At 38.6% G+C, this 27933-nt stretch overlaps 3 protein-coding genes across 3 annotated transcripts; 1 reads left to right on the plus strand and 2 right to left on the minus strand.

Annotated features, from left to right (window-relative positions):
• Positions 1 to 3472: 3472 nt before the first annotated feature.
• gnat1 (guanine nucleotide binding protein (G protein), alpha transducing activity polypeptide 1) lies at positions 3473 to 11676 on the plus strand. The gene is made up of 9 exons (XM_054783624.1): positions 3473 to 3749; positions 5854 to 5896; positions 7005 to 7146; positions 7224 to 7381; positions 7451 to 7579; positions 7644 to 7773; positions 9377 to 9530; positions 9598 to 9800; positions 11361 to 11676. The coding sequence occupies exons 1-8, from the start codon at positions 3644 to 3646 to the stop codon at positions 9786 to 9788; spliced, it is 1053 nt and encodes a 350-aa protein (XP_054639599.1). The 5' UTR covers positions 3473 to 3643; the 3' UTR covers positions 9789 to 9800; positions 11361 to 11676.
• A 392-nt stretch (positions 11677 to 12068) lies between these two features.
• On the minus strand, positions 12069 to 20511 carry edem1 (ER degradation enhancer, mannosidase alpha-like 1). Its single transcript, XM_054783623.1, has 12 exons — positions 19990 to 20511; positions 18576 to 18648; positions 18390 to 18493; positions 17926 to 18097; positions 17494 to 17677; positions 17137 to 17311; positions 16951 to 17071; positions 16689 to 16859; positions 16022 to 16095; positions 15843 to 15939; positions 15566 to 15754; positions 12069 to 13867 (listed from the first exon to the last, which is right to left on the minus strand). The coding sequence occupies exons 1-12, from the start codon at positions 20382 to 20384 to the stop codon at positions 13778 to 13780; spliced, it is 1845 nt and encodes a 614-aa protein (XP_054639598.1). The 5' UTR covers positions 20385 to 20511; the 3' UTR covers positions 12069 to 13777.
• Positions 20512 to 21319: 808 nt separating this feature from the next.
• Positions 21320 to 27890, minus strand: arl8ba (ADP-ribosylation factor-like 8Ba). Its single transcript, XM_054783905.1, has 7 exons — positions 27632 to 27890; positions 25025 to 25105; positions 24818 to 24891; positions 23578 to 23671; positions 23431 to 23498; positions 22379 to 22449; positions 21320 to 21992 (listed from the first exon to the last, which is right to left on the minus strand). Exons 1-7 carry the CDS (start codon positions 27752 to 27754, stop codon positions 21943 to 21945), a joined length of 561 nt encoding a protein of 186 aa, XP_054639880.1. The 5' UTR covers positions 27755 to 27890; the 3' UTR covers positions 21320 to 21942.
• Between the last annotated feature and the right edge of the window lie 43 nt (positions 27891 to 27933).

Genomic DNA, 27933 nt, shown 5'->3' on the forward strand with positions numbered 1-27933 from the left:
GTATATATATGTATATGTATATACATATATATGTATATGTATATACATATATATGTATATGTATATACATATATATGTATATATATACATATATATGTATATGTATATACATATATATGTATATATATACATATATATGTATATATATACATATATATGTATATTTAAACATATATATGTATATATAAACATATATATGTGTATATATATACATATGTGTGTGTATATATATATGTATATATATACATATATATATATATGTATATATATACATATACATACAGTGTATGTATATGTGTATACAGTGCATATACAATGCATGTACAGTATGTACAGGTATATACAGTGCATGTACAGTCTGTGTGTACAGTGTATATACAGTGCATGTACAGTACTGTATATGTACGCACTGCATATACAATGCATGTACAGTATGTACAGGTATATACAGTGTATGTACAGTATGTATGTACAGTGTATGTACAGTATGTATATACAGTGCATGTACAGTATGTATATACAGTGCATTTACAGTATGTATATACTGTGTATGTATAGTATGTACAGGTATATACAGTGTATGTATAGTATGTATATACAGTGCATGTACAGTATGTATATACAGTGCATTTACAGTATGTATATACCGTGTATGTACAGTATGTATATACAGTGCATTTACAGTATGTATATACCGTGTATGTACAGTATGTATATACAGTGCATGTACAGTATGTATATACAGTGCATTTACAGTCTGTATATACAGTGTATGTACTGTATGTATATACAGTGCATGTACAGTATGTACAGGTATATACAGTGTATGTACAGTATGTACTGTATATACAGTGTATGTACTGTATGTATATACAGTGCATGTACAGTATGTACAGGTATATACAGTGTATGTACAGTATGTATATACAGTGCATGTACAGTATGTATATACAGTGCATGTACAGTATGTACAGGTATATACAGTGTATGTACAGTATGTATATACAGTGCATGTACAGTATATATATAAAGTGCATGTACAGTATGTATATACTGTGTATGTATAGTATGTATATACAGTGCATGTACAGTATGTATATACAGTGCATTTACAGTCTGTATATACAGTGTATGTACAGTATGTATATACAGTGTATGTACTGTATGTATATACAGTGCATGTACAGTATGTATATACAGTGCATGTACAGTATGTACAGGTATATACAGTGTATGTACAGTATGTATATACAGTGTATGTACAGTATGTATATACAGTGCATGTACAGTATGTACAGGTATATACAGTGTATGTACAGTATGTATATACAGTGTATGTACAGTCTGTGTGTGGTAATTGTCTAGAAGCGGCTTTGTTCCTGTGGATGTCAGTGAATGTCTTTCTCATTGTGGGAATATAGTAAGAAATAAGAAAAGTAAAAGAAAAAAAAAAAGAACTATGAGCTAAGTTTTTTTTAAAGAGGGCAGGTTGTCGCCCAGATTGTATTTTGAAAATATTTCCTCGGGCTTTTATTTCCTGTGTTTGTCAGACTTGCCTGTGGATTGTTGTTGAAAAGTCAAGAATGATGATGATGATGATGACACTTTCTTCCCCATCAATGTTGCTGACTAATAAATGAAAGTTTATATTTTATAAGAACAAAAACTTGCTTTCTTTGATATTTTGCTAAATTTAAGGTTAGGATTTGTCTGTGCAAGAGTTAGGTTAGGGTGAGGGTCAAGTTAGGGTTAAGGTTTTAAATGTGGGTTTTAGTTGAGGGTTTCACATCAGGATTTGAAATTGGGGGTTATTGTTGCCAATTTGAGTTTCAAATTAGGTTTAGACTATCAAAATAGGGTTTCAAATTAGGATGACGGTCCGGTATAGCGACCACGTTACTGCAGACGCTGCGCTGATCCACCTATCGACCTCACGCTCCAACCTTCCCTCACTCGTGAACAAGACCGAGATACTTGAACTCCCCCACCTGGGGTGGGACCTCATTCCCAACTCGGCAGGAGCAGTCCAACCTTTTCCGACTGAGAACCTTGGCCTCAGATTTGGAGGTGCTGAGTCTCATCCCAGAAGCTTCACACTCAGATGTAAACCGCCCCGGTAAACGCTGAAGGTCACGCTGATGAGACCATCGAAACGAGATCCTAAGGTCCCCGCACTGGACTCCCTCGACCCCTTGGCTGCACCGAGAAATTCTGTCCATGAAAATTATGAACAGCCTTGGAGGAGGCCAACGTTCACCGGAAACAGGCTGGACTTACTGCTGACAATGCCAACCAGGCCCCTGCTCCGGTCGTACAAGCACCGAATGGCACGTAGTAGCCCGCCACCAATCCCGTACTCCCGGAGCACCCCCAACAGGACACCACAAGGGACACGGTTGAATGCCTTTTCCAAGTCCACAAAGCACATGTAGACCGTTTGGGCAAACTCCCAAGTACCCTCCAGTACCCTCACAAGGGTGTAGAGCTGGTCCAGTGTTTCGCGGCCAGGACGAAAACCACATCGCACCTCCTGTAGGCGAGGTTCGACTAACGGCCGTACCCTTCTATCCAGCCCGAAGAAGCCACACGGGATCTCCGTAGACCTAAGCATAAGGGTCGGGTGCCATGTGTTTTGGGTGGCGGTTGAGGGCGGTTTATTACGGTTTCAAATTGTGGGTTAGGGTTTTATGTTAGGGTTACGGTTTCTAACTAGGGGTTCCAATTGGGCTTTCAAATTAGTGCCAGGGTTTTAAATTGTAGTTGGTTTTCTTTTTAGGGCTCGACAATATGGCTGGTGTTTCTACAACATGTGCGAAGTCAGCTGGGATGGGCTCCAGCATGCCCCCGCGACCCTAAAGAGGAGAAGCGGTATAGAAAATGGATGGATGGAAGGGTGTGAGTATGAAAGTTAGGTCTCCTGGTAACACTCACGCACACGCACGTGCACACCCACCCACACAAGCAGCAACACATAATTGAAAGTGAGTAGATTAGAATACTTAACCATCTTCAGATTAGGGTCAATGAGATCTGTGAGGTGAAACTGCAAAGCTCTTTAGGTACTTGTGTCTGGAGTACTACACATCACATGTACTACACATTTATTGACATTTTCATGCAATGTAAATTGAAATCTTGTTTTTCCTGACAGCTTCATTTGGTTGCTGTTGATGTGCTGATGATTTAGTGTGCATGAAGATGCACTAAAATAAGTTCTTCAGCAAATGTTGTCAGTACTTCTATGGTGTGCATGAGGACCAATGCAAGGAATATTTGGGTTAGCAGGTTCAGCAATGAAGCTGTCATAGCTCTGCTTGGAGATAAGCACTTGAGCCGATGTTCATCTTCCGCTGAGCACAGCAAAGTTTCCCTAAAGGTTAGATCAGCCATGTAGACGCTCATGTCGACGCTCATGTAGACCCTCTTGCCCCAAAACACTCCTGTCCTTGCACCTCATTGGTCATCCCTGGTCAGGTGGGCAGCGGATGCCCCGAAATCCTCTCCTAAGTCAGGAAAATACTGCCAACCTTCTCCCCAGTGAGGACTGCAGGCGCCTCATACGTCGGAGGCCATCAGCTGCAGGACCTTCTTCTGACCACTTGGCTTTTCAAGCGACAGAAGGGCCCAAAGCGGGACAAGCGGGATGGGGGCTGGAGCCAGCGCCGAGGAGAAGCGCTCCAGGGAGCTGGAGAAGAAACTGAAGGAGGACGCTGACAAGGACGCCAGGACTGTCAAGCTGCTGCTCTTAGGTAAAAGTCACATTCATATCATCGTATACGTATATCATTTTTACTGTTGACTGTAGCCTGAGTAGAAATGTACCCCACGGAAAAAGGTCTAACTATATACCATAATACAAAAACTACCATTATACTCCACTGGTATACTGTAAATACCCTGCTGATATTTGTAATAATAAACAATAGTAACAAACTACTATCGTTTCCTGGCCTTAACATTTTCTCTCCAAAAAAATGACATGAACTAGACGATTTTATGCAACAACTAGCACGCAAAATGTCTTCCTCGAAAAGTGAATGCAATGGATTATTGCCATGTCCAATAATAGGGTTATGGCCCTAACTGTAACCTGTTTTTTTTTTTCATTTTTGAAATAAAAAATAGGAGGAAAAAAGGAATACAATGTTTGGAAAATAAATAAATAAAGTTGTATTTTTATGTGTTCATTTATTGAAAACAATTTGTGTTAACATAAAAAAATAAATTATGAAATTGATTTATGTCAACTCAATTTAAGTCTTTTTTTTCCAATATGCTTTGTTTCAGCTCAACTTCATTTTTTTGTGTTTAACTAAAAGGACGGCAGTAAAATATGAAGTCAATTCTTCAAACGTAACATGAATTATACATTGAACAAATGAATGACTTATTTTGATTTTTCTGAACATTAAATAATATTGAATAATTGAATTCCATCCATTTCATTCAATGTCCACAATCGTTGCACGGTTTATTACATGACAAGGCTTTTTTTAAATAATACATAATTCTGTGGAGTCACACTAGTACAGTCATGAGGCATAGATCATAACAATGATTACCACAAATGTTTGTTTGACTGACAGTAGAAGTACAAAATCCTTTATGCCGTCAATTTGGTGAGAGTTTATCTTAGGGTCAGAGCATGCTGTATTATTATATATCATTAGGGCTGTCAAATGATTACAGATTTTAATCAAATTAATCACAGTTTTTTAATTGATTAATCAGGATTAATCACCATTTGCAACTTTGTGTGAAATATGCCCATTTTTACAGTATTTTATGAACAGAAAGATAAATGACAGGACACTATATATATATATATATATATATATATAAATAATTTTATATATAAATATATAAATATATATACAGTATATATATATATATATATATATATATATATATATATATATATATATATAAATTTATATGTAATTTTATATCTAAATATATAAATATATATTTATATATTTATTTATTTGTGTATTAAGAGCTCCAAATGAAGTTTGGAGTAGTAGTAGTAGTAGTTTCTTTCATAGTAGTAAACCATTTGAGTCACACTTTCAGCAATGATGGGTTGCATTCAAAGACACAACATAATTTAAGTAGAATTGAAATGTTTTGAGTGTCGATGTACTTTCTGCGATTTCCGAGCATACTTAAATGCATAAAAGTGTACTTTTGCAGTAAGAGTTACGTTAGTGAGTGATGAGAATATCTACTTACTGGGATTTTTTGTATTTCTGTTTATTTAGACCACACATAGGCGCATATTAAAGACTTCGTTAGGATTTTCGGCGTGTCCCTGAATGCATCTCGTGGTAGTCTAGCGACAACAAGGAAGTGTGGTTCCGAGGAGGACTCGAGATGTGTTTGTGAGATAAATATATGGTGTTGGAATGGCACTGCTGTTGATGTGTTCAGGTCAGAAATTCTGACTGCCGCTCTTTAATAACTATATTCTGACTCAGAGTATAGTTATTAAAGAGTCATAGGTATAGTCATAGGCATGGCTTGACATGATGCTTATGCGGTAATAACGCTAAACATTGTCACGTGCCTTTCAAGCAGCTCTGTGTATCTATTTAATTCATGAAATAAATGAGTTATTAGTTAATTACTTTTGCTATTTTTGACAGCCCCAATGATGTGATTAGGTATTGTTATGCCTTGTCAGTCTGATCCTGAAGACAATGTAGGTCATCTTTGGAGCAGATTAGAACTTCTATAAGAAGCATTAGGACTCATCATGGGGGGATCCTGCATAGATGAATGTCATCGGGTCGTTATTAAACACTCATTTAGACATGTTTTCATCTTTTGTTGTATTTATCTTTGGTCATTTAGGTGCTGGCGAATCAGGGAAAAGCACAATTGTCAAACAGATGAAGTAAGAACTTTTCATTTTTACATAAAGTCGCTTCATGAGGTACACCGAGGCAAACTAAAGCCATGAGGCCGTCAGAGAAGACGTCTTAATGCTATAATGTGTTTACTGTTTGCTTGTAGTGTTTGAGTGGCCTTATTTGGCCTCGTCATGTGTTATTAGAAACATCCGTCAGTGTGATGCACCCCCATACACAAACACAAGAAAGCTTTCCCTGGAAATGTTCTAGTATGTTACCTCCAAAGAGCCTTTTAGTTTAAATGTCATTTTATATATAAGAATTATTTTTTTAATTACATTATTCTTATTCTTATTGTTATTCTTATTGTTATTCTTCTTCTTCTTCTTCTTATTATTATTATTATTATTATTATTATTATTATTATTCACCTTTGAGTCTTTTTCCACATGAATTATTTAAGCTTGACTTCAGTACTATTATTATTAGTATATTTTATTGTAATATATTATGTAGAATTTGTGTAGGTCAGCATGCAATTAATATTGCATATTTTCAAGTTGTACTTTATCATTATTATTATTTGTATTATTAAATTGTACTTTATCATTTTTTATTATTATTTTCATTCTGATTATTATCGTTATATCTTTATTGTCATTAAAATCATTATCATTTTATTTTATTTATTTATTAATTATTATTATTATTATTATTACTACTTTTTTGATTGGCTGAAAGAAAACACGCGGGGGTTTTTTGCATTCCCTATTTAAATTGTACAAATAGTATAACAGTAATTTATTTAATAATAATAATAATAATAGATAAATGTGCATTTACTCAGCTACTATTAAGCATATAACATAAAATGTTTTATGCTATCAAAGATGGATGAAATGAAAAATAAAGAGAGGTTTAGAGGCCGGCAAATGTAATGAATGTGTTTCTTTTTAAAATGATCTAAAAGTTCTTTCCAATAGTAGAATATAATAAAATATGTTGTGGAAGTGACAGTTTTGTTATTGCCTTATATGGTGTGTACTTCCTGTCTGCCAGTGACAGCAGAGCCGGTGTACCTTTTGAACAAACTTAATGAAAGCTTGGCTGTCGGGACAAAGACGCAAACATTCTATTTCTTTCCTGGCACAGAATTATCCACAAAGACGGTTACTCGCTTGAAGAATGCTTGGAGTTCATCACCATCATCTACAGCAACACTCTGCAGTCCATCATGGCCATCGTGAAGGCCATGACCACGCTCAATATCAACTATGGACACCCGGATCAGCAGGTAACACGCGCACGCACGCACACACACACACACACGCACGCACACGTGTTGTGACGGTAGCATGCCGACATTGACAGGATGACGCCAGGAAGCTGATGCACCTTGCAGACACCATCGAGGAAGGCACCATGCCCAAAGAGCTGTCAGACATCATCCTGCGTCTCTGGAAGGACTCGGGCATCCAGGCGTGTTTCGACCGGGCCTCCGAGTACCAGCTCAACGACTCGGCCGGATAGTAAGAACGCTTCCACGCGTGAAGAAGAGCGGCGAAGAGCACCTCTTGAGTGTTGTGTTGTGGTCTCAGCTACCTGAACGACCTGGAGCGTCTCATCCTGCCGGGTTACGTCCCCACCGAGCAGGACGTCCTGCGATCCAGGGTGAAGACCACCGGCATCATCGAGACGCAGTTCTCCTTCAAAGACCTCAACTTCAGGTGACGGGAGCGTTTATCAGCCGCGCTTTTTTCTTCCGTCTTCTGACTTTCGGCCTCCGTGCAGGATGTTCGACGTGGGGGGTCAGAGGTCGGAGAGGAAGAAGTGGATCCACTGTTTCGAGGGCGTGACCTGCATCATCTTCATCGCCGCTTTGAGCGCCTACGACATGGTGCTGGTGGAGGATGACGAAGTGGTACGAGGCAGACAAATGATCACATTAGGAAAGATGCAGGAGGGGGCGGGGCTTGTGCACAGAAAGGATCCATGCAGCCAATCAATTACCACCTAAAAAAATATATACCTGCGCTCATTGTGTTACTTCTACTGCCGACATGTTGTGCTGAGCAGCCAGGACTAACTTCTATGGTTATCATCACTTTTTTCTGTTGTCATCACCTTCTTGCGCCATTTTAGACTTTAAGTGAATTTTTTGGTGAGTAAATTTGTATTTGTACAATTATTTCATATGTACTGTATATGTCTCTAATATTATTTATATTATAGAATTACAATATATTTTTTTTAGTTTAGAAAATATGTAAAATTATTATTATATTATGTTAAAATTGTAATTATTTTTTAAAAAATCTCCAGAGTAGCAGCCTTGTAAGCAGTTTGAGAATCAACGCTTTTATATCATAGAAATCTTACCGTTTCCCAAATGTAAACCCAGAAAATTATTGCAATTTAATTCATTTATTTTATTTTATTTAAGGTTTTTCATTTTTTATTTTTATTTTACTTTTGCTTAGATGTTTTGCTTTTTTAAAATCATAATCCTAATAAAAATAATATGTTATATAAATACTTAATATATAAATAAATAGATGATTAATATAAACTCTTCCTTTGTTGTAACGTATATAAGACATGTTTGTTATGTTTTATATTTCATGATGTTAAAGGTTTGTTCAACATTATTATTACGTTTCTATGACCTTATGAGGCTTTTGGTGTCCATTGCAGAGTTGAATTGAAAAATATTCTAGAAAAGATTTTAAAATATTTAAATATGCAATATATTTTTTAACATTTAAAAATAACAAAAAATTTGAAGTTGATTTAAGTGAATTTTTGATTTGTATTTGCCATTATTTATTGATATATTATGTATAGATCTCTAATTGCATTTTCATTTATTTTTATTTTTAAAAATATTTAGAATTAAATGATTAGATTATATTAACATTTTAATTATTTAGTTTTTATTTTTATTTTATGTATTATTATTTATTAATATAAATTCTATAATATAAATAAATAAATATAACAGTATGTATACATACATGATTAATATAGACTATATATAATATAGATATATAATATATTATAATATTACATTATATATATTATAATATAGACATATTTGTTATTTTTATATTTTATTATGTTTACATTTTTTTCAATATTATCATGACATTTCTATGACCTTAGCGAGGCTTTTGGTGTCCATTGTGAAGTTGCTAATGATATTAATTCTAACTATATAACAATAAATCAATATAACAATATTTCAATATGTAAAATATTTACAAAAAATGTAAAAATGCTAGGTATCTAATGTACAATGAAAGAATCAGAGCAAGGGTCGAACTGTGGCCACCCTAAAAACGTGACAAACTGTACTGGTGACGTTTTAAGGCACATTTATGGAAGTGGGACGAGAGTCCGCCTGTTTGGGGTTTTGTGCTCGTACGTTCCATGCAAAGAAAAAGCAAATATGGCGTTGATCCTTGAGATGTTAGCACGTCTCGGTGCGTCCTACGATGAAACAAGAGCATTCTGTGCTCTTTCAGAACCGAATGCACGAGAGTCTGCACTTGTTCAACAGCATCTGCAACCATCGCTACTTTGCCACCACCTCCATCGTCCTCTTCCTCAACAAGAAGGACGTCTTCGTGGAGAAGATCAAGAAGGCACACCTGAGCATGTGCTTCCCTGATTACGACGGTGAGGTGCTTCCCTCCTGCGCGGCGTCCCCCGGCGTGTGATGGAGTTCTTTTCCTTCTCCCTTCAGGCCCCAACACCTACGAGGATGCGGGGAACTACATCAAAGTGCAGTTCTTGGACCTGAACATGCGCCGAGACGTCAAGGAGATCTACTCGCACATGACCTGCGCCACCGACACGGAGAACGTCAAGTTTGTGTTTGACGCCGTCACCGACATCATCATCAAGGAAAACCTGAAAGACTGCGGCCTCTTCTGAAGGCTGCCGCACGTGAGTGGACTTCACCACAAGTCAACGCACCCGTTACGCCGTCAACGGCACATTTATGAAACGTGCATTTTCTAGCATCCTCACCGTGCAAAAAGAAGTTAGCCGCTGTCTAATAACTTTGAAAAACAATAAAAACTCCATACTCTGCCTTGGTAGTCATGTGACGGCCGTGCGGTAGCCCCGAATGAAGACATCATCACACGTTCACGCAAGTGGAAAATGCAAAATTGGCATAAAAACTAAAACCTTAAAAATAAGCTGAGATACCAACCTGTAAGCACCGCTTTCCTACATCACAATAGGTTTCCTGTTCTATGGTTATCATCACACTTTTCCTGGCGCTGACATCACAAAAAAACGTTTTACATGACTTTAGCCTTCTCGTGTAAAAAAAAAAAAAAAAAAAAAAAAAAAAGCTTTAAAAACCCAAACAAATTGTTAGAGTTATTTTCGGAGGTGGGATACGAATTTAAGTAACACTTTGTTATTTTCATGTATTTATTTATTTAGTTAAAAAAAAATAAATAAATAAACATTTTAAATAATTAAATATTACATTTTATTTAAAAAATAAATTATTCAAAAAATAAAATACTTAAAAAAACAAAAATAAGTAATACAAATAAAATTAAATGAAAAAAGAAAAGAAAATAATTTAGAAATAATAATACAATTTAAAAATTATTTAGACAAGAAAATGAAATGATTGAAAAAAATCAAACAAATAATAAAATATAAAAAAAATAAATTCAAATAAAATAAAAAAAAATTCTTTGACTTGATTCTCATATTTTGCCTTTTGTTTTTGTAATATTAGAGTGTTTTTTCCAACTTTATTTTCCAAAAAAATGCAACGTTATTATTTTTTTGTTGTTTCTAATATTATGACTCTAAAATGTGTTCATAAATGTAACGTTGTTGTCATACTATTACAACTTTATGCACTTTTGTTCTCTTAATATTGTGACTTTATTTTAATATTTCGTACAATTACTGTTCTTTTTCCATTTCTGTTGGTTTTTTTTGTGTTTGTTTTCTTGTTTAATAGTATTTTTTAAATACAAAAATCAGCCACGAGTCACAAACAGCCCCCGGGCTGCACTTCGGACACCCCTGCTTTAGACATATTGTACTGAGCAGCCAGGACAGAGACATGTGTTCCACTTTCTTACATTGCAGTAGCTTCAGTTTCCTGTTCTATGGTTATCATCACATTTTTCCTCTGTTCCCATCGCTGGGGAAAAAAAAAATTGGGTGACTTTCGTCATATAAGCGTAAAAAGAAGTTCAAAGTTTAAAAAAATAAAAATAAAGGTCAAAACCAAAAATGTACGGTACTCCCCCGTCACTTTGTTGATTGTGGTGCTCGGGAGGCAAGTCTCTTCACATAAAGAGCTTCTTCTCATATTCTTATGTTAGGTACGTTACACTGAGCAGCCAGGACAGACACGCTTGTACCGCCTTGTCATAATATGGCCTGTGTCCTGTTCTATGGTTATCATCACATGTTTCCTCCTTATAAGGTGTTGAACATGATCAGTGTGCTTTCCTGTTTTTGCAGGGTCGTGTGATGACACCCGCCTGTTTCTGTGTGAGCTAACATCTAGCGAGGACTCCCATCAATCATTTGCAACAACTTGTAGCGCTGACCCTGAAGACCGAGGGTCAACAGAGACTAAACAGCACAATTCACACGCGAGTTTGTTTTGTTTTTTAGTCCAGCTATGAATTGTTTCTACTGTGTTTGGAGGGCTATGCAACAATACAAGCTGGTCGTGTCTTTCTTAGATGATATTACTAATTATGATGATTATGAACCAAGAAAGTATTCAGTGTATAAACTCAACATTCAACCATTAAAGCTTCTGTAGACAACACACCACTTTTCCTTGATTATTATTTGTTTTTATTTTTTTTTATAAACAATACAAAAAGGCTTCCTTGCATCACCTGCAAGAGTGTGTATCAAAACTGCCTTTGACACAATTAAATGACAATTTAGGAGCTAAAAATGTATTGGAATAAAATTCCATTCAATGCAACTTTAGAACATTTCATGACATTAAATAATTACTTTTAGAGGTGGGATACAAATTTCAATTACTTTTTTTTTTATTTATTACACGTAATTATTTATTACACGTAATTGTTATGTCAAATAAAAAATATAAATAATATAAAAAATAAAATACAAATATTTAAAAATAAAAATTAATGACATTCAATTAAATGTACATTTTTTTACATGAAATTAAATAAATAAATACTTAAAAATGAAATCATAATTTTTACTTTTACATTTGGGGGTAGGATACAAGTTTAAGTAACACTTTTTATTTGTATTTATTTGTTTCACTTAACTGAGACATAAATTAAAAGTAAAATTAAAGACATTGAATTAAATGCAATTATTTTTAACAATTTTTAATAAAATACAATTCAATAATTTTGGGCTAGGAGGCGCTGTAGCTTTCAGCGTGATAGATACTAGAGCTGTCGCCAGGAATTCTGGGCCCAATGAAAAAAAAAAAAATCACATTATTGTTTTGCTTTTGCTTTTGGAGGTGGGATACAAATGTAAGTAACACTTTTTATTTATTTTTTTACACTTGACTTACTCTTTATTATAAATAGAACTGCATTCAATGTAATTTAATTGCGTTTTTTTTCTGAAAAGCGCTATGTAAAATTTAATTTGTTATTGTTATTATAAAATGCACACATCATTTGACATTTAAACTATGGATGTCCCGATGATATCTGATATGATTTTTTATAGTCTTGCCGATCCGGTCCGGTACCGATCACTTTTTAAAAAAAATGTGGTTATGAAAATAGCTCTTCAACGCATTACAAAAAAGGCTGAATTTACTTTTTTTGTTCCACAGGATGACCAACAATATTGGTTGGCTTTTGTAACAAACCTCTGTGAGCCAGGTACCTAATCAATAAAAGAGAAAATTGGAATAAAATGAGCGTGCAAAATAGCTTGAGGGTAGGACTAATCATTTGACATGAGCACAGATCAATTTGTGGTGTGATTTTGAATATATGCGATTTTATTTTTTTTCTACAAACTCTCTTCACCGCAATAGTAATTTACTGATGGTCCCTAGTGGAAACAACCAGCGGCTAGAGCAGCATTTCCCATGCAAGCAGTGGCGGAGTCCGAAACTTTCATTGGGGTGGCCAAGGTGAGACCATTGCTCACACAGAGAAGGTGGTGGGGAGCAAGAATGGTCAAGAGTGCGCAGAGACGTTTAATCATCAAATAAACACACAAGCTTTGCAATTAAAAAAAGACCTTCTGGCATTGCAGGCAATCACTATTCTAAACACATTAGTTCTTGTCTGCTCTTTCATTTGTTTTTGCTTTAAACCCTGAGATGATTAGCAGGTGTGAAGATGCAATGTGCAATTGCGTCAAGTAAAACACAACATCAGTCCATTCATTCATCGGGGGGAAAAAACATCCGGAAGAAATTAAAAAAACAACATGGGTGGCTTGAATCAGTTGTAAACAAGTGTGCATACACAAGGACGGACTCGAGCAATAAAGCGTAAGACCTACTGACGTGATGCTAAAAAAGGCACTTTAAAAGAGCGAGAGTGACCGCTCTCTTTCTCTTGTGACGAGCTGTGCGTTTGCTGGTGGACGTGCCGAAACACGCTTTCCAACTTACACACGGTGCACTGGTGTCCTTCCCATAACACCCGTGCCATAAAAGCACAAGGCACTAAACGCCACATACGGGACAACACGGGTGTCCTCATTTACTCACACACACACACACACACACACACACACACACACACACACACACACACACACACACACTTACACACTTCCAAACACAGCGACATAACAATGTCACCCAGTGAAATAGATGGTCCATGTGTCGTAAGTCAGTCTGGATCCTCAGTGAATGCACTCACAGTGCGTGCGTGCGTGCGTGCGTGCATAACGTCAGCACGCTATCAGAGCAGCCCGACCATGTGATCAATCTGCCTCATGTAGATGCTCTTCAGGGGCAGAGTGTAGCGCCGCGCCTCTGGGATCCTGATGCACTGTCAGCAAAGAAAGAATTTTTATATTATTTTTTTTAAAAAGGAAGAAATGATGTTTGTCTTTAATACTGACATTTGTGTTCAATGATGCAGTTAAGTGCACGCGATCTTGGAGATGTTTCATGCTCTTTTTCCTTTCCTGCATACATTTCAATCAAGATGGGGGGGAGGCTTTACTTAAACGAGCCAGCAACTATGCAGAACTACGTTCCTCGTCACGGGAATCCCACCAGAATGAAATTAATTATTCATTTTAAAGTTTTAATTCAAATATATTTTATTTGAAGATGCATATCCATTACATCATGTCATCAAATAATTATTTTGTTCTATTAATTGATTTTTTTAGCAACTATCATTATTATTAATAATTATTATTTATAATATTTATCTTTAATCTAGGGCTGTCATGATAGCAAATTTTGCTGAGTCGATAATTGTCCTACAAATTTTGGATAATCTATTATTGACATTTTTGAGACCATTTTTTCATGAATTATGTGGCATAATAATGAGAGTACATCGTATATTAAACAACATAAATTTTAAAAAAAACCTCAATGAAAATAAAATATGAAATATAATGTTTCTGATGGCCTTCTTTCACTGGGTTATACAGTTGAGGAGTGCTGCCTGTGCCATGTTGTGCGTGTTATACACTACTTTCTCCCAGGCAATTTGTGCTGTCTGTCAAACATTTGTAACATTTCCCGAAGAGTTGCATTTCTTTCGCAATTGTAGCGAGCGACATTGACTGACTGTCGGGGCGAAGGCTCCTTTTACCTCCATTTTAGATGTGCATGCACGTTGGTCGTATTCCCCAGCTTCCTCGTCGCAACTTTCCAACAAATGCGGCATCTCAGTTGGCCGGCGTTCATGCGCTCATCGGTTTAAAACTGAAATATTCCCACACTGGGCATCTGTCATTTGCCTTAGAAAAATTGCTTTTGTGCCGCCATTCATGTTAACATATGCTGGCTCGCAAGGACAATTCGCTGCTAGCCAAAGAGGGGAGGACACGACAGGAGGGTTCACTCTCTCTTCGTTCATTCCAGTGCAGCACCAACGTGCACAGACAGCTGCAGAGCGAACCCTCTTGTCATCCAGCCTGAAAGAGAAACGAGGTATACAAACACGAACGCGTGCTCATGTCAGTTTATCGAGGGCGGTGAAAAAGATCGACATCATTTTTTATATTTTTTTACCGTTCGATTAATCGATTATTGTGACAGACCTACTTTAATCATATAATACTGTACGTATATCCATATCCTTATTATACTTATTATCTCCTTTGAAAATGTACAAACGTTTGTTAAAAAATATATTAAAAAAAACAACACACATATATATACACACATATATATATATATATATATATATACATACATACATATATATGTGTGTGTGTGTGTGTGTGTGTGTGTGTGTACCCTGGCTGGCAACCAGTCCAGGGTGTACCCCACCTCTCACCCAAAGTCAGCTGGGGTAGGCTCCAGTGTAGCCCCGTGACTAAGCAGATTAAGCGGCATAGAAAACGGATGAATTAATGATTTAAATTCCATTCATTTTTAAAAATGGACGTGTTAAGCTCTTTAAAATGTTTTGTTGGTTTGTTGCAAAGTGAGAAAAGTGAGTGACACTGGGGGGGTGTTTTTTATGAAAAGCCAGTCACCGTCCAAATACTTATGTCCTTACATTGCTGGTGTTCCGGGCGGGCTGCCCCTCGCTGATCGGCGTCTCCACGGGCGCTTTTTTGTCTTGGTACGGACCCCTGTCCTCCCATCGTTTCTCCCGGAAGCGCTTGTCGACGGGTATAAGGTGCCCCTCCGTGGTGAAGATGTACTTGTTGCCCGATTTGTGAAGCGGGTTGTTCTCGTCAAAGAGCTGCAACGGAAAAAAAAAAACAAAAAAAAGAAGTCAAGACGTAAAAGTGGCTTTATTATGTCCCCGTGAGATGTGATGCAGATCCTACCAGGAAAAGGTACTTGCAGGTCTCGCTGAGGAAGAAACTCTCCATGCGATCCTCTTTGGATTTGTGCACGACGTGATGGAGGGTGGCGTACCCGCATCTGGAAATAGCACAGCTCACGTCAACGCTACGGCACGAGAAGGGCGGAAACACAGCCACGGCCAACAAATACGGGCTTTTACCTGACTTTGGTGTTTTTTTCAAGGCTCTGGATAATATCCATACCAACGTGCAAGTAGAAAGGATTCTTGGTTGCCTGTAGAAGTAAACAAATGAAGGGGAGGTTAGGAGTGAGGCCTTTACCTTAAAAAATAGATTTTTATAGATAAATAGATTTAAATAGATTTAAATAGATTTTTAGACTAATTTTAAACATTTTTTAAATAATCCCTCCCCCCAAATGAATATTAGTAATAACATTATATATTTTTATAATTTTTTTATTACAACAGAGGTTGAGAGAAATTCATTTTTATAATTTTGTTAAATATATTTTGTTTTTTGCAATTTCTTACTGGAAATAAAGAATGGTAGCTTATTAAAGTGATATATTGCAGTAGACAGAGAGACTATTTAACTGTTTAGTCCTTCTATGACTTGGGATGGCTTATTGCAAGTATCAGTATTAAAAGTATGGAAATGACCATCTATTTATTGTCATGGAGGCAAGAAAATGAGGCATCTGTTTGGGTTGAGACACGACATCTACAGTATTTGAGTGGGGACCACATTTATTGAGTATATATTGATGACGTATTGGCACGTGGAATCAGTGGAAACCAGTGGGGTGTCCTAAATGACAGAAGTGGTCAAATATGGCTTCCACCTGAGAGAGGTGACTTGTCGTACCTGGTAGAGCAGATAGGTGGACTCGGCCAGCTCAGGTCTCAGCGGGTAAAAAAGGACATCCGGCGCCTTCCGCTGCCAGTTGTACCTCTCTGGTAAAGCTCCGAAGCGCTTCCAGATGGCGTAGTAGAAGGCGTGAAGGCAAATGGCATTCTCTACGTCGCCGTTTAAAACCTTCAAACACCAAACAAAAGAGACAGGGGTGATGAACGGATTTTGCACGCTTTTTTTTTTTTTTTTAGCCGGTGCGGGCGCTCGAGCTGACCTGCAGCCCAGGAAAGAAAGCCTGCAGGGAATCTATCCAAGTGTTCATGATCTCGCCGCTCATCATGTTCACGTTGACGTACATGGGCGGGTCGCCTTCTCCTTCGTTGCACGACTCCCGCCTGAAACATCGCCAAAGTTCAAGTTGCAAGTGAATGCTCGTTTAGGGGGCGTCACTTGGACTGACCCTCTTCTCAGGTGGTTCTGTATGCTGGCGTAAGCAGCCTGGAACATCACGTAGTCGTCCTTCTCTCCGAAAAGGATGTACGACTTGAGGAGATACTCGTAGAAGGAGTCCATGCCGGCGCCGAGGCCGCTCTGCTGGCCCACCCACTGGCCGGTTTGGATGTTGACGATGTTGCCTGGTGAGTGAAAACGTCAGAATGAAAGCTGTTTTGTTTCAGTGTTGTTTTTATGAGCGTGAACTTTGAAGCTTCCAAAGCTTGTTGCCATGGAAACAAGCCATGACAGCACTCTTGCGTCAATCAACACAACGGGTTGACACCATTTGACGGCGCTGTAAAAAAGGACAAAATGACTTTACCCAGCAGTCCCGTCTGATTGCTCCTCAGCTTCCAAAGCGATCTGACAGCTCGCCGAGCGACCAACTCGAAAGTGAAATCTCCAGTCAAGCGGCTCAGGATCCCAAACTCCACAAGCAGAGACCCCGCTCCTGCGGTGCACGTCTCGTTGATGCTCCCGGACGGGACTCCGGTCTTTAGGTTCACCTTCAACAAAAAAAAAATATGGAAGACCCATAAATCAGCAACGCTTTGGATCCTGACCAGTCCAGCAACCGATGCCCAACGCTGCCTCGCTGGGGGGTGTATCCAAATCGTGTCTTCATTTCACTCCGATTTCACAGTTTACTTATCAGTGACAGCAGTAAGACAACAAATGTTTTATTAAGTGAGTGCTTTCATTTTGTTTTTTGCAAACTTCCTTTGGTGTCATGAGCACTTGAAATTGAACTCACCCTGGGGTAAGGGATGCCTGTGCTGGTGTTCTCAAAGGCCGGCAGCAGACGCACGGCCAGGTCGTGAGCCAAGTGAAGCAGCTGGTTGTCGTAGCCCTCCAAGCCCACCCTCCCGAAAGGATGTTTGGTGTCCGTGAGCAGAATGTGAGCTGAGATAAGGCTTCCTAAGATCCTTCATCAAACATAACCAACAACAATCACCATTGCCATTAGCTGGTAAGGACTGACAGGGCTTGGTAATATGAGCGTAACGGTGACTATAGGGTTATTTTATATCTAGAGGGCTCTAATTATCTTAAAAACTGTATTAAGAAGGTATACCGTGCTCTAACCGCAAAAATATTCCATTTATAAATAAGGAATCCTATTTGACGGAAATTCACTCATCACAGTCGGGTCAGGAACCAATTAACCGCCATAAACGATGGATTAATGTATTTGGTTTCGCCCCTTGGAGCGGTTACCTGATGTTTGCCTCAAAAACCTGCACAGTGGAGTCCTTGTCAAAGGACACAGTGTCAATCACCAATTTGACAGCACTCTGGAACTCTGTCACGTTGCCAAGCACCTAGGAAGTAATGAGGTCTGGAAGTCAGAAAGTATCACTGAAGGTCCTGTTTTGGAGTCTAGCGTGTACTTTTATGACTTACCAGCAGGGTGTCTAAGGAGTCGATGAGCGTTAAAGAGTAGTTCCCCAGGACGTCATTTATGTTCACGTTTGATCTGAAAGTCAAGCGCAAGGACGTTGCACAAGAAGCACAAATAAGGACAAGCAAGAATTGGATACGGGTACGGGATGTCATTGTCTAATTTGCGTAATTGGCCATGACGCATGACGATTTTCAAAAATACTCTGACTAGGCCCGGAACGATAATCAATAAATCAATTAACCGCACAATAAATAAAAACAAACTCAATAATTTTGCAGGCCTCGATATATTGACATGTGCATCCATGTTTGTGTTCCTCCTCTTTGTCTACCAAACAGGCTGGATGACAAGATGGTTCAGTCACACCTTAGCGCGTTGGTTCTATAGCAGAATGAACGGCGTGAGTGAATCAGTCATTCAGTCATTCAGTCTCTTTGTCCCAGTGGGGAGAGGCGGGGCGTGCACTCGCTAGCTGTGTGTCATGTGCTACATGTTGGATTACTTTCTTGGTGCCTGTTTTGTATCAAACACCATCCGATGTCAATTTCAGCTCGTTTGTGCATCGTCAGTTTGTCACATGAAAAGTTTGTGACAAAGACAATGAAATAAATAACACACAACAGTGGAACTTAGTTTCAAATGTCGTGATTCCCGAAGTATGACGCCTCATTATGCACCAAACGCATTTTTCTGCATCCAAAACATGTACTTTAACCCAACTCCCACAAAACGTTACGCCTCATTAAACGTAAACACACAAGTCAATCAAGGAAGTGTATATGCAATCTGCATTGACTCATAATGTCAACTTCAGAGTATTTTTGGTCAATATTCAGACAATACCAAGTCTGTAAAGAGGATTCCTTGAACAACCAGCACAGAGCTCTGGTCAATTCCATGCCCAAGAAGATTAAGGCAGTGCAACTTTCCAAAACACCATGCGACTTGTTCCACGCATTTTGACATGCTCTACGTCAGAATGTCACGTCGAGATTCATGTAACCCTCGGTGAACCTGAGCTCACCCAGTGCCAGCAGCACTCATGCAGCCCCAGGCCATGACGCTACCACCACCATGTTTGACTGTAGGCACTTGTGTTGCCAGCTATTTAGACAATAATGGTTGTGTGTTGACACATTTTCAGTGGATAGTAAATCTGGACTGCTATACAAGCTGGACACGGACTACTCTCAAGTATGCCCAAGGTTACTTTCTGTAGTATTGTCCCTTTAGAAGATATACGGGAATAAAATGGTTGACTAATTTGTGATTTATTTCTAATGTAAAAGAAAATGTGACATGTGAGAGCCACTGTGGTTGCAGTTAGGTTGTATTTTCGATTCTTTCCAAGAAGTACTTCTCAGTTTCTTGTTCAGATACAAGTATTAGTTATACAGTTATTAAATCACTTACGGGTTCTGCACGTCCGGACCCCTCCCTTCACAGTCAATTGGGTTGAGCTCGTCCTTGGGGAAAGCATATTTCATGTAATTATCATAACCGAAGTAGAACATGCCTTTGGCCTTTTCTTTCATTGCTTCTTTAAGCGCGTCCGAGAAGGAGCTGTATCTCCGGACGTAGTCGTCCTTGTGGCCGTCAAAGAAGCTCAGGTAGGATCTTTTGGGGGGCTCTCCTTTGACCCTCGCACATGTGTTGCCGGTGGTCCCCTCATCCCCGGACAGGCGCTCTGCTTTCGGGCGGATGACGTCCAAGCTAACGCTCTGCTCCAGCCCGACGGCGAGCCACAGCACACAGCTAACAGATAGCCGCAGCACCACCAGACCGACTACTAGTGACCGCCATTGCATCTTTGCCTTGCCTCGGTCTTAAAACGCATACTTTGAGTCCACACACAGCCGGAGAAGACTTATTTTTCAGGATCAACTGTTATCTGAAAGGCTGTACTGCTTCTGCTCCACACACTTCCTGTCAACAAACCGGCCCCTCCCAAGATCGCGGCCTGTGATTGGGTTTCGTCGCTTTGCGTCACGCCTATAGGGAATGAGTCCAAGCACTGATTGGCCAAACGGCTGTCAATCACTTGGAGGACTTCGGCTATACTGGTGACGTGTTAACGTGAGCCAAGAGGGAGCCGCCAGCCGCTGGACTGCAATGAAAGGCACAGTACTTTCCTTTTTCTTAAATCAGGGAGTAAAGTACATCCATCTTAGAATCATAACATTTAAGATTAAGAGTTATCTGGTTGATAATCATAATTGATTTAATTATTAAGTTATCCCAGAAATTGACGAATACTATTACCTTTTTGCCCATTTACCCAACATAAATAACAGGGTTATTAGCCCCCAAAATACTTTTAATTTCAACATTATGCTACTAAAATTCATACTACTTTTTTCTTAAATTATTATTTTTAATGATTAAAAAAATAAAAATAAATCATTCAAAAAATCAAATATTTTTATCTTTGACTAGATCTCCTTGTCCTCATTAGGGTCACAGGTGTGACTCACTTTAGCAGCGAGAAGGCTGGGGTATACCCTGTACTGATCACCAGTTAATCGCAGGACACACATATACAAACATTCACACCTATGGACAAGTTAGTGTCTCCAATTAATCTAACATACATGTTTTTGGGCTGCGGGAGGAAACCCAAACAAGCACAGAGAAAACATGTTCCACAGCGATTTGAACCCGGATCTCCTGACTGTGAGGCATGCTAACCACTTTTTCACCGTGCTGCCCAGATGACAATGACATGAGAAAAGAAAAGTGCATATATAAAAAGCAAGCCTTTATTTGAATCAAGTGAAGTGATTGGCGTCTTTTCCTGTCCCAGATAGGCACACCAAGCATGCCGCGTTTTGCTTCAGAGAGGAGAGACATTGCACAAGGCACTTTAAATTCTGCCACTCTCACAGCATGGGAGGCAGCACAAAGGATCATGGAGGCTACTTCCTTTTTGATCATTCAGACCTTAAATAGAATCACATATTCATACGTGCACTGCTGTACTGTAAAAAAATCAAACAAGCTCGGTATTTGTACACACCTGCTTAGCTGCATAATTACAAACTAAAACAATATACATAGTTTGACTGAAAAAGAAAACACTTTGCTAAAGAATGCATAATTAGCCCGACTTAGCATCCCAAGCCACATAAGTACATACAGAGTTTCAAAAGCTATAGTACAACTTTACAATGACATCTCATTGGTTTGGTATCAGAATGACATTTTGGGTAGTGCATTCCCATAAGAGTTTGTGGGTGAATCACAGGGTGGGGGAGGGGGGGAAATAAAAAGGCGAAGAGTGCATTGTGTGTGAGTTAAGGACACGTCTGATGTGGCATGACAGTTACATGGCAAACAGCTGGCATCGACATCACCGCTCCCTCGTTTTCAGCTCCTCCGCGTCTTTGAGTGCTGAATCAGCCACTGAAGAGTGATATCTGGGAGGAACGACACCGTATCGATCCGCCCATTACTAGCTTGCAGGACAGAACTCAGCAACATTAAAAGGAAAAGTGCACTTTTTTTGGAACTTTGGCCATCATCCACAATCCTTATGTGAGACATGAACACGCATGTCTTTCTCTTTAGTGTGCGTTCTAAAGATAGGCATTGTGAGTGTGGTGTGGCGAGGTGTCACCACGCCAGTAACGTAGTTCTTAGGCGTAACAATGTTAACAACAATAATAACAATGTCGCTCTAGCTTGTTTAATATGCAGGTCACATTAAGTAAATAAAGCGTTGTTGGGCTTTTTGGAGTTTTTTTCCAGAAGTCTTTATAGGCAGAATAGTCCCACTTTTCCTTTAAATGCAACTCCAACTCACCAATGTTGTCCTTTTCTTTGCAAGAAATGGAGTAGCAGCATATCTCTCTGTCCTGAATATTTGCCAGATTCCTATGAAGGAAAATGTTCACTTAAGCAAAAAATTCTGAACACAAATGAAATGAAAGCAACATTAGTAAGTAGTTGTATGGCACTGGATGAGCGCAGTGGCTTTATTAAGACCACTAAATCACTCTTAGTGGTTGATAGCAGAGGGAGCCCATGCTAAAATGCATTGTCTTGCATTGTTCACACCATTTAATTAGCTATACAGTCGTCCCTCACGATATCGCAGTTTTTGAAAAAATAATTTTAAAATGATCGCTGTTTTGTGGTTGAATGCGACCTATTAGTAAAAAAAAAAAAAAATGCATATTTAAGAAAATTGTACATATTCTTGGCCTAAATTAGCATAAAATGGCTAAATGAACTAACTAAATGAACTAAAATACAAATACAAAGCAAAAGAAACAATCTACTTGTGAATGTAGTATTCTACATTGGCCACTAGGTGTGGCTAGACTGTGAGATATGATTGCCATTGTAGCTGTAACTCATCTCACACAATAATAATATAACTATCATAATAACCCATGACAAGCTAAAACTCACTTTCTGTCCGCCTGGCATTAACAGGGAACACGGGCAGGAGTTTTATTTACGTCTTCAATGGCTTATTATGTCTACCATATTTGGTATTACGAGTGTAATGCCATTTAAAGCCGCCATTACAATACATTGATGAGACAATAGCCACCGCAGGAAGTACGCTGTCCAGAAAAAAAAAAAGGAACTGCTAACGTATGAGTTGTAAACAGGTTTTCTATGCCATAACTACAAAAATATTCTATTATCAATATTGAATCCTACTTTGAGGAAATTCACTTATCACGGCCGTGTCTGCCACCAATTAACCGACATAAACGAGGGATTAATGTTCATTGCAGTGTTCAAATAAAGTGGAAATATGTGGAGGTATTTTCTGACCAGAACAAATGTATGGCGAGAGGTAGCACACCAAAGCACATTCACAAGTCATACAAACATACTTACATTTTCTCAATGAGCTGCTTTTCGTCTAAAGCCGTGGGGAGGTCTCTTTTGTTTCCAAGCACCAAAACCTACAGACATAGAATGCATGATGAATACACTGTATGCTGCTGGAGGAAGTAAGCAGTCAGACGTGAAAAGGACACTCACGGGAATTCCTTGCAACTGAGGTTTGTCTAATAAATTGTGAAGCTCATTTCTCGATGCCTCCACTTTGTCTCGATCTGCGGCGTCAACCATGTATCTGAAAATGAGCACCACAAAGGGGCCACAGTTTAGTACGGCTCTCTAGGCTTCGATGTGGAAATGTTCGCCCTAATCTGGCTTGCATTTTCATTGCAAATTATGGCACGACATCACAGCAGTGCAGCACAGTGCTACAAGCAGCAAAACATGATGTATGGTTCGCTTTTTCTTTGGCGTTTAGACAAAACGCTCGACGATATGCCATCATGAATGACGTCACGCATGGTTGCAAAGTACATGACCGCAGCTGACTTGTGTGATGCAAATAACCTCAGTTTACAGGGAAAGGGCACTTTTTGAGGGGAATTTTGCCCATCATCCACAATCCTTATGTGAGACATGAACACACGTCATTCTCTTTTCTGTGCAGACAGCTAAGAATGCACATAATGGGACACACCTATTCTGCCTATAAAGCTTTCTGAAAAAACCTCCAAAAAGTGCCAACAACACTCCGTTTACACAATGTGACCTGTATATTAACCAAGCTACAGCAACATTGTATTATTATTATTATTATTATTATTATTATTATTATTAACATTGTTATGCCCAGGAACATTGTGGCTCCACAGCCACATGCGGCTCTTTTATCTTTCTGATGTGGCTCCAACTGGCTTATGCTTCTCTGTAGTCACTACGCCGTCCCTTCATCGGCCTTTCAAAGTTCTGGGTCATAGTTGAATGTGCTGTGCAATCCTCTGCCGAAGTGCTAGGGGGCAGTGTTTTCTGGTGAGTCAAGTCGGTGAGAAACCATGATGCTGGTCAACTTCCTCGGAACAATGGCAAATAAAGCGACACGGAGAGTGGTGCTGGAACTGGAACTAGTCGATGTGTTACAACACTTTTATTGCAAATGCTGATACGAAATCGGTGGAGAAGGTTTACGAAAAAGCTTAAGAAACATAACTAATTGCCAGGTGGCAACAGGTGTTGCCTCGTCAGTCTGCCAGGAAGACCAAAAAGGAACATGACAATGCGCTTAAAGAAACTATATATGTGGCGTTACCTACAATTTTGTGGTCAAATAGGTTTTAATTTGGTGGAAATGGGCCCAAATGGCTCTTTTGATGCTAGAGGTTGCCGACTCCTGGTATAATTCATTGTGTCAACTACAGCCCTGAAATATAACCAGAGTACTTACACAATGGCGTTAACCCCCCGACAGTAGCGCTCCCACATGCTTCGAAAGCGTGGCTGACCGCCAATGTCCCAGATCTGCAGAATGAAATACAGCACCATGGTACGACTTATTAAAAAAATATAAAATACCACACACTTGCAAGTTTTATCTAAGAGACTAATGTCTGGATAGCAAAAGCAGGAAGATTAAAACAAAACAAAAAAACACCTTGATGGTGACGTTTCCTTTGGTAACCTTCCTCATGTTAAATCCAACGGTAGGGATCATGTCTTCACTGAAATGGCCCGACTGAAAGAAAGACACGTCAAGAGATTTCACTTCAGATTTTGTGTCAAAATTTCAAATAAAGTTTAGAAATGAAGGACTTGATTGATTGATTGACCGTATATATCACCGTTGACTCAAATATATGATATTTAATATGATCACTCCCTCTTTTTCAAAAACTTGTTTTTGAGAGAATATTTTTAAGACAAAATCAAAGAGTTTTTTGATCATGCTTTCAATGAGTAAAATCATATTTGAATTATTCATTGTATTTCTTAGGTGCTGGACAGTTTCATTGATCACCATTATCTTAAAATAAACATCATAACTCCACCTCTCTTGTTAACTAAAAACCTTCATCACTACATGACCCCTCCCTCCCTTGTGTGTGTGTGTTTTGTTTGTATTATTTAAGCCTGGCGGACAAGTCCAACACAGCACAAGCATGGAAACGGAGAAGGAAAAGAAAAGAAAAGAAAAGGAACAATAATAATGTACGCCGTCGTCTGGAAGAGTGTCTAAACTCTTCCAGACGACTGCATCTCTCCAAGGCACTGCAGTGTGTGTGTGTGTATGACAGGAAGAAAAGCTCTGGCTCGTTTGGCGCCACCTGTTTGTTTGCATGTAATAAAACTATAGAACTTTCCCCCCCCCAACCTCATTTTCCAAAGATTACAACTATATATTGTTTCTCATAATATTACCACTTTAAAAAATATTATTATTTCTTTAATATTTCAAAAAGCCATTATTTTTCCTCACAAACGTATGCGTTTATTCTGGTAAAATTGCAACTGTTTGACTTTTTTTTCTCTTTACTGTATTCTAGTAAATTTACATCTGGGTTCCCCCTACCCCCATTTCTGGGGATGTTTTTTTTTTCTTCTAGTTTTCCAAGTTAAACTTGCTTTTTTTTTCTCATATTTACTTAATTGCTATAATATTTTGACTTTATTCTTGTAAAACTTTTTCCGCAAGCTAATTTTCCAAAAATTCCAACTTTATTAGAATTTTGCTTTGTTTTTCATAATATTCTGCCATTTAAAACAATTGTTTCTATATTTCAATATTATGCTACTAAAATTCATATTACTTTTAAATAAATAACATCTTTTATCTTTAACATTTCAACATTATGCTACTAAAATTACATTATCCTTGTAAAATGACAAACTTTTCTCGTGAAATGACAACTTTTTCTCTCTTAATATTTTGACTTTATTCTTGTAAAATTACTGCAGATTTTTCCATTTTTGCTGTTATTTTTTTATTTAGTTTTCTTGTTAAATTATATTTTGAGAATGTGCCACAGGCCGCACTTTGGACACCCCTATCTTAAAGGGTTTATAAAGTGATTGGATTATTGACATGTAAAGCATAAACAAATAATACTTAATAATGGGGTATGAGAATATTATAGAAAAATAAATACAAATGGTAAAACAATGTATTATTTAGAAAAACAGGATTGGGACCTACAGCATTCATATGGAAACTTTTATGGTAGACCTGTGAGCACGTCATCTACTGTTTACAGACACAAACACACACACACACACACGCACACATACACACACACACGCACACACGCAGAGCCAGCACACATGACTTGACAGAGTCACCTGACAAAGCTAAGTGGAAATGAATGCGGTCTTATGACTGCAGGAAGTCCCACTGCAAGCCACCCACTCCATGAAAACTCTGAAAGCACTTGCTGGCATGGGCCGTGGACCTTACCTGACACAAACAGGTTCTGAAAATATGATGCTTTTCCAGCAGAAAAGTGCTTCACTTTTCAAAATTGGATTTGTTGTGAATTTTGATGCTCTCACTGAATACAAGTGATGCTTATATTTTCTTCATCTTTGATCGCCATCAAACTGAACACTTGTCCTGGTGCTACAAAATCAGCACGGCCAGCTACAGATTGCCCCATCAAAAACTGCTGCGAAGTTGCAACAGGGGAAATGAGCAGAACTGCCAGCAAGTACATGCATGTCAGCTTCACTGGATAGAGGTCACAACCAAGGACAATTTTACTTCTGCATCCCTACATTAGATGGCATTTGTGAGGCTGCAGCACTTGGTTTTGGTATCAAGGGTCTGTATTGTTTTAATGTGTGCACAAGAAAGACCACAACACCCACTTAATCTGTATAATAATACATGTTACATTTCTTATACAATGTTAGCAAGTTCACTGTTGTATCACGCTAGCCGGAGAAATGTTGTTTTAAAGTAAAAAAAAAATGCATCTTGTGCAGCCATCTTGTTATCGTAAACAATATTGGTACAGATGACAGCCTTAATCTGAAGTTTGCAGGCTTTAGCTTTAGCATGCAAACCATTACAACTCACTCAACTGCTCTCTGGTCAGGCACACTGAAATAATCATCAAGTGTTTTCAGTGACTAAACGACAACAGGGTATAAAGATAATATTGTGTTTGACGCGCAAAAGTGAGAGAAAAGTAAACACTTAGTCATCATTGTCATTAGCGCTAATGATGTTAGCCGGGTAGCTAGCAAGCTAGCGGATGACACTTACAGCAATCACGTTGACAAAAGTGGTTTTTCCGGAGTATTGGAGGCCGACCAGCGTCAGCTCCATCTCCTCCTTCCAAAACAGAGACTTGAACCAGTCTAGAAGCCGGTTTATTAGCGCCAGCATCTTGGAGTCGTGCGGTGTTCTCACCTCTCCCTCCCTGTCAGCTGTTTAGTTGGGCTTTTCCAAGTGGGACGCAGACAGGGGTCATGTGATCACCAGCCTGGTGCAGTGGGGCAGACAGCGCCCCTACTGGAGGATGGAGGACGGGCAGCATCAAGGCCTTGCAGTAAAACTAATGAAGC

This window comes from Dunckerocampus dactyliophorus, chromosome 8, assembly GCF_027744805.1.
Source record: "Dunckerocampus dactyliophorus isolate RoL2022-P2 chromosome 8, RoL_Ddac_1.1, whole genome shotgun sequence".
NCBI classification, from domain to species: domain Eukaryota; kingdom Metazoa; phylum Chordata; class Actinopteri; order Syngnathiformes; family Syngnathidae; genus Dunckerocampus; species Dunckerocampus dactyliophorus.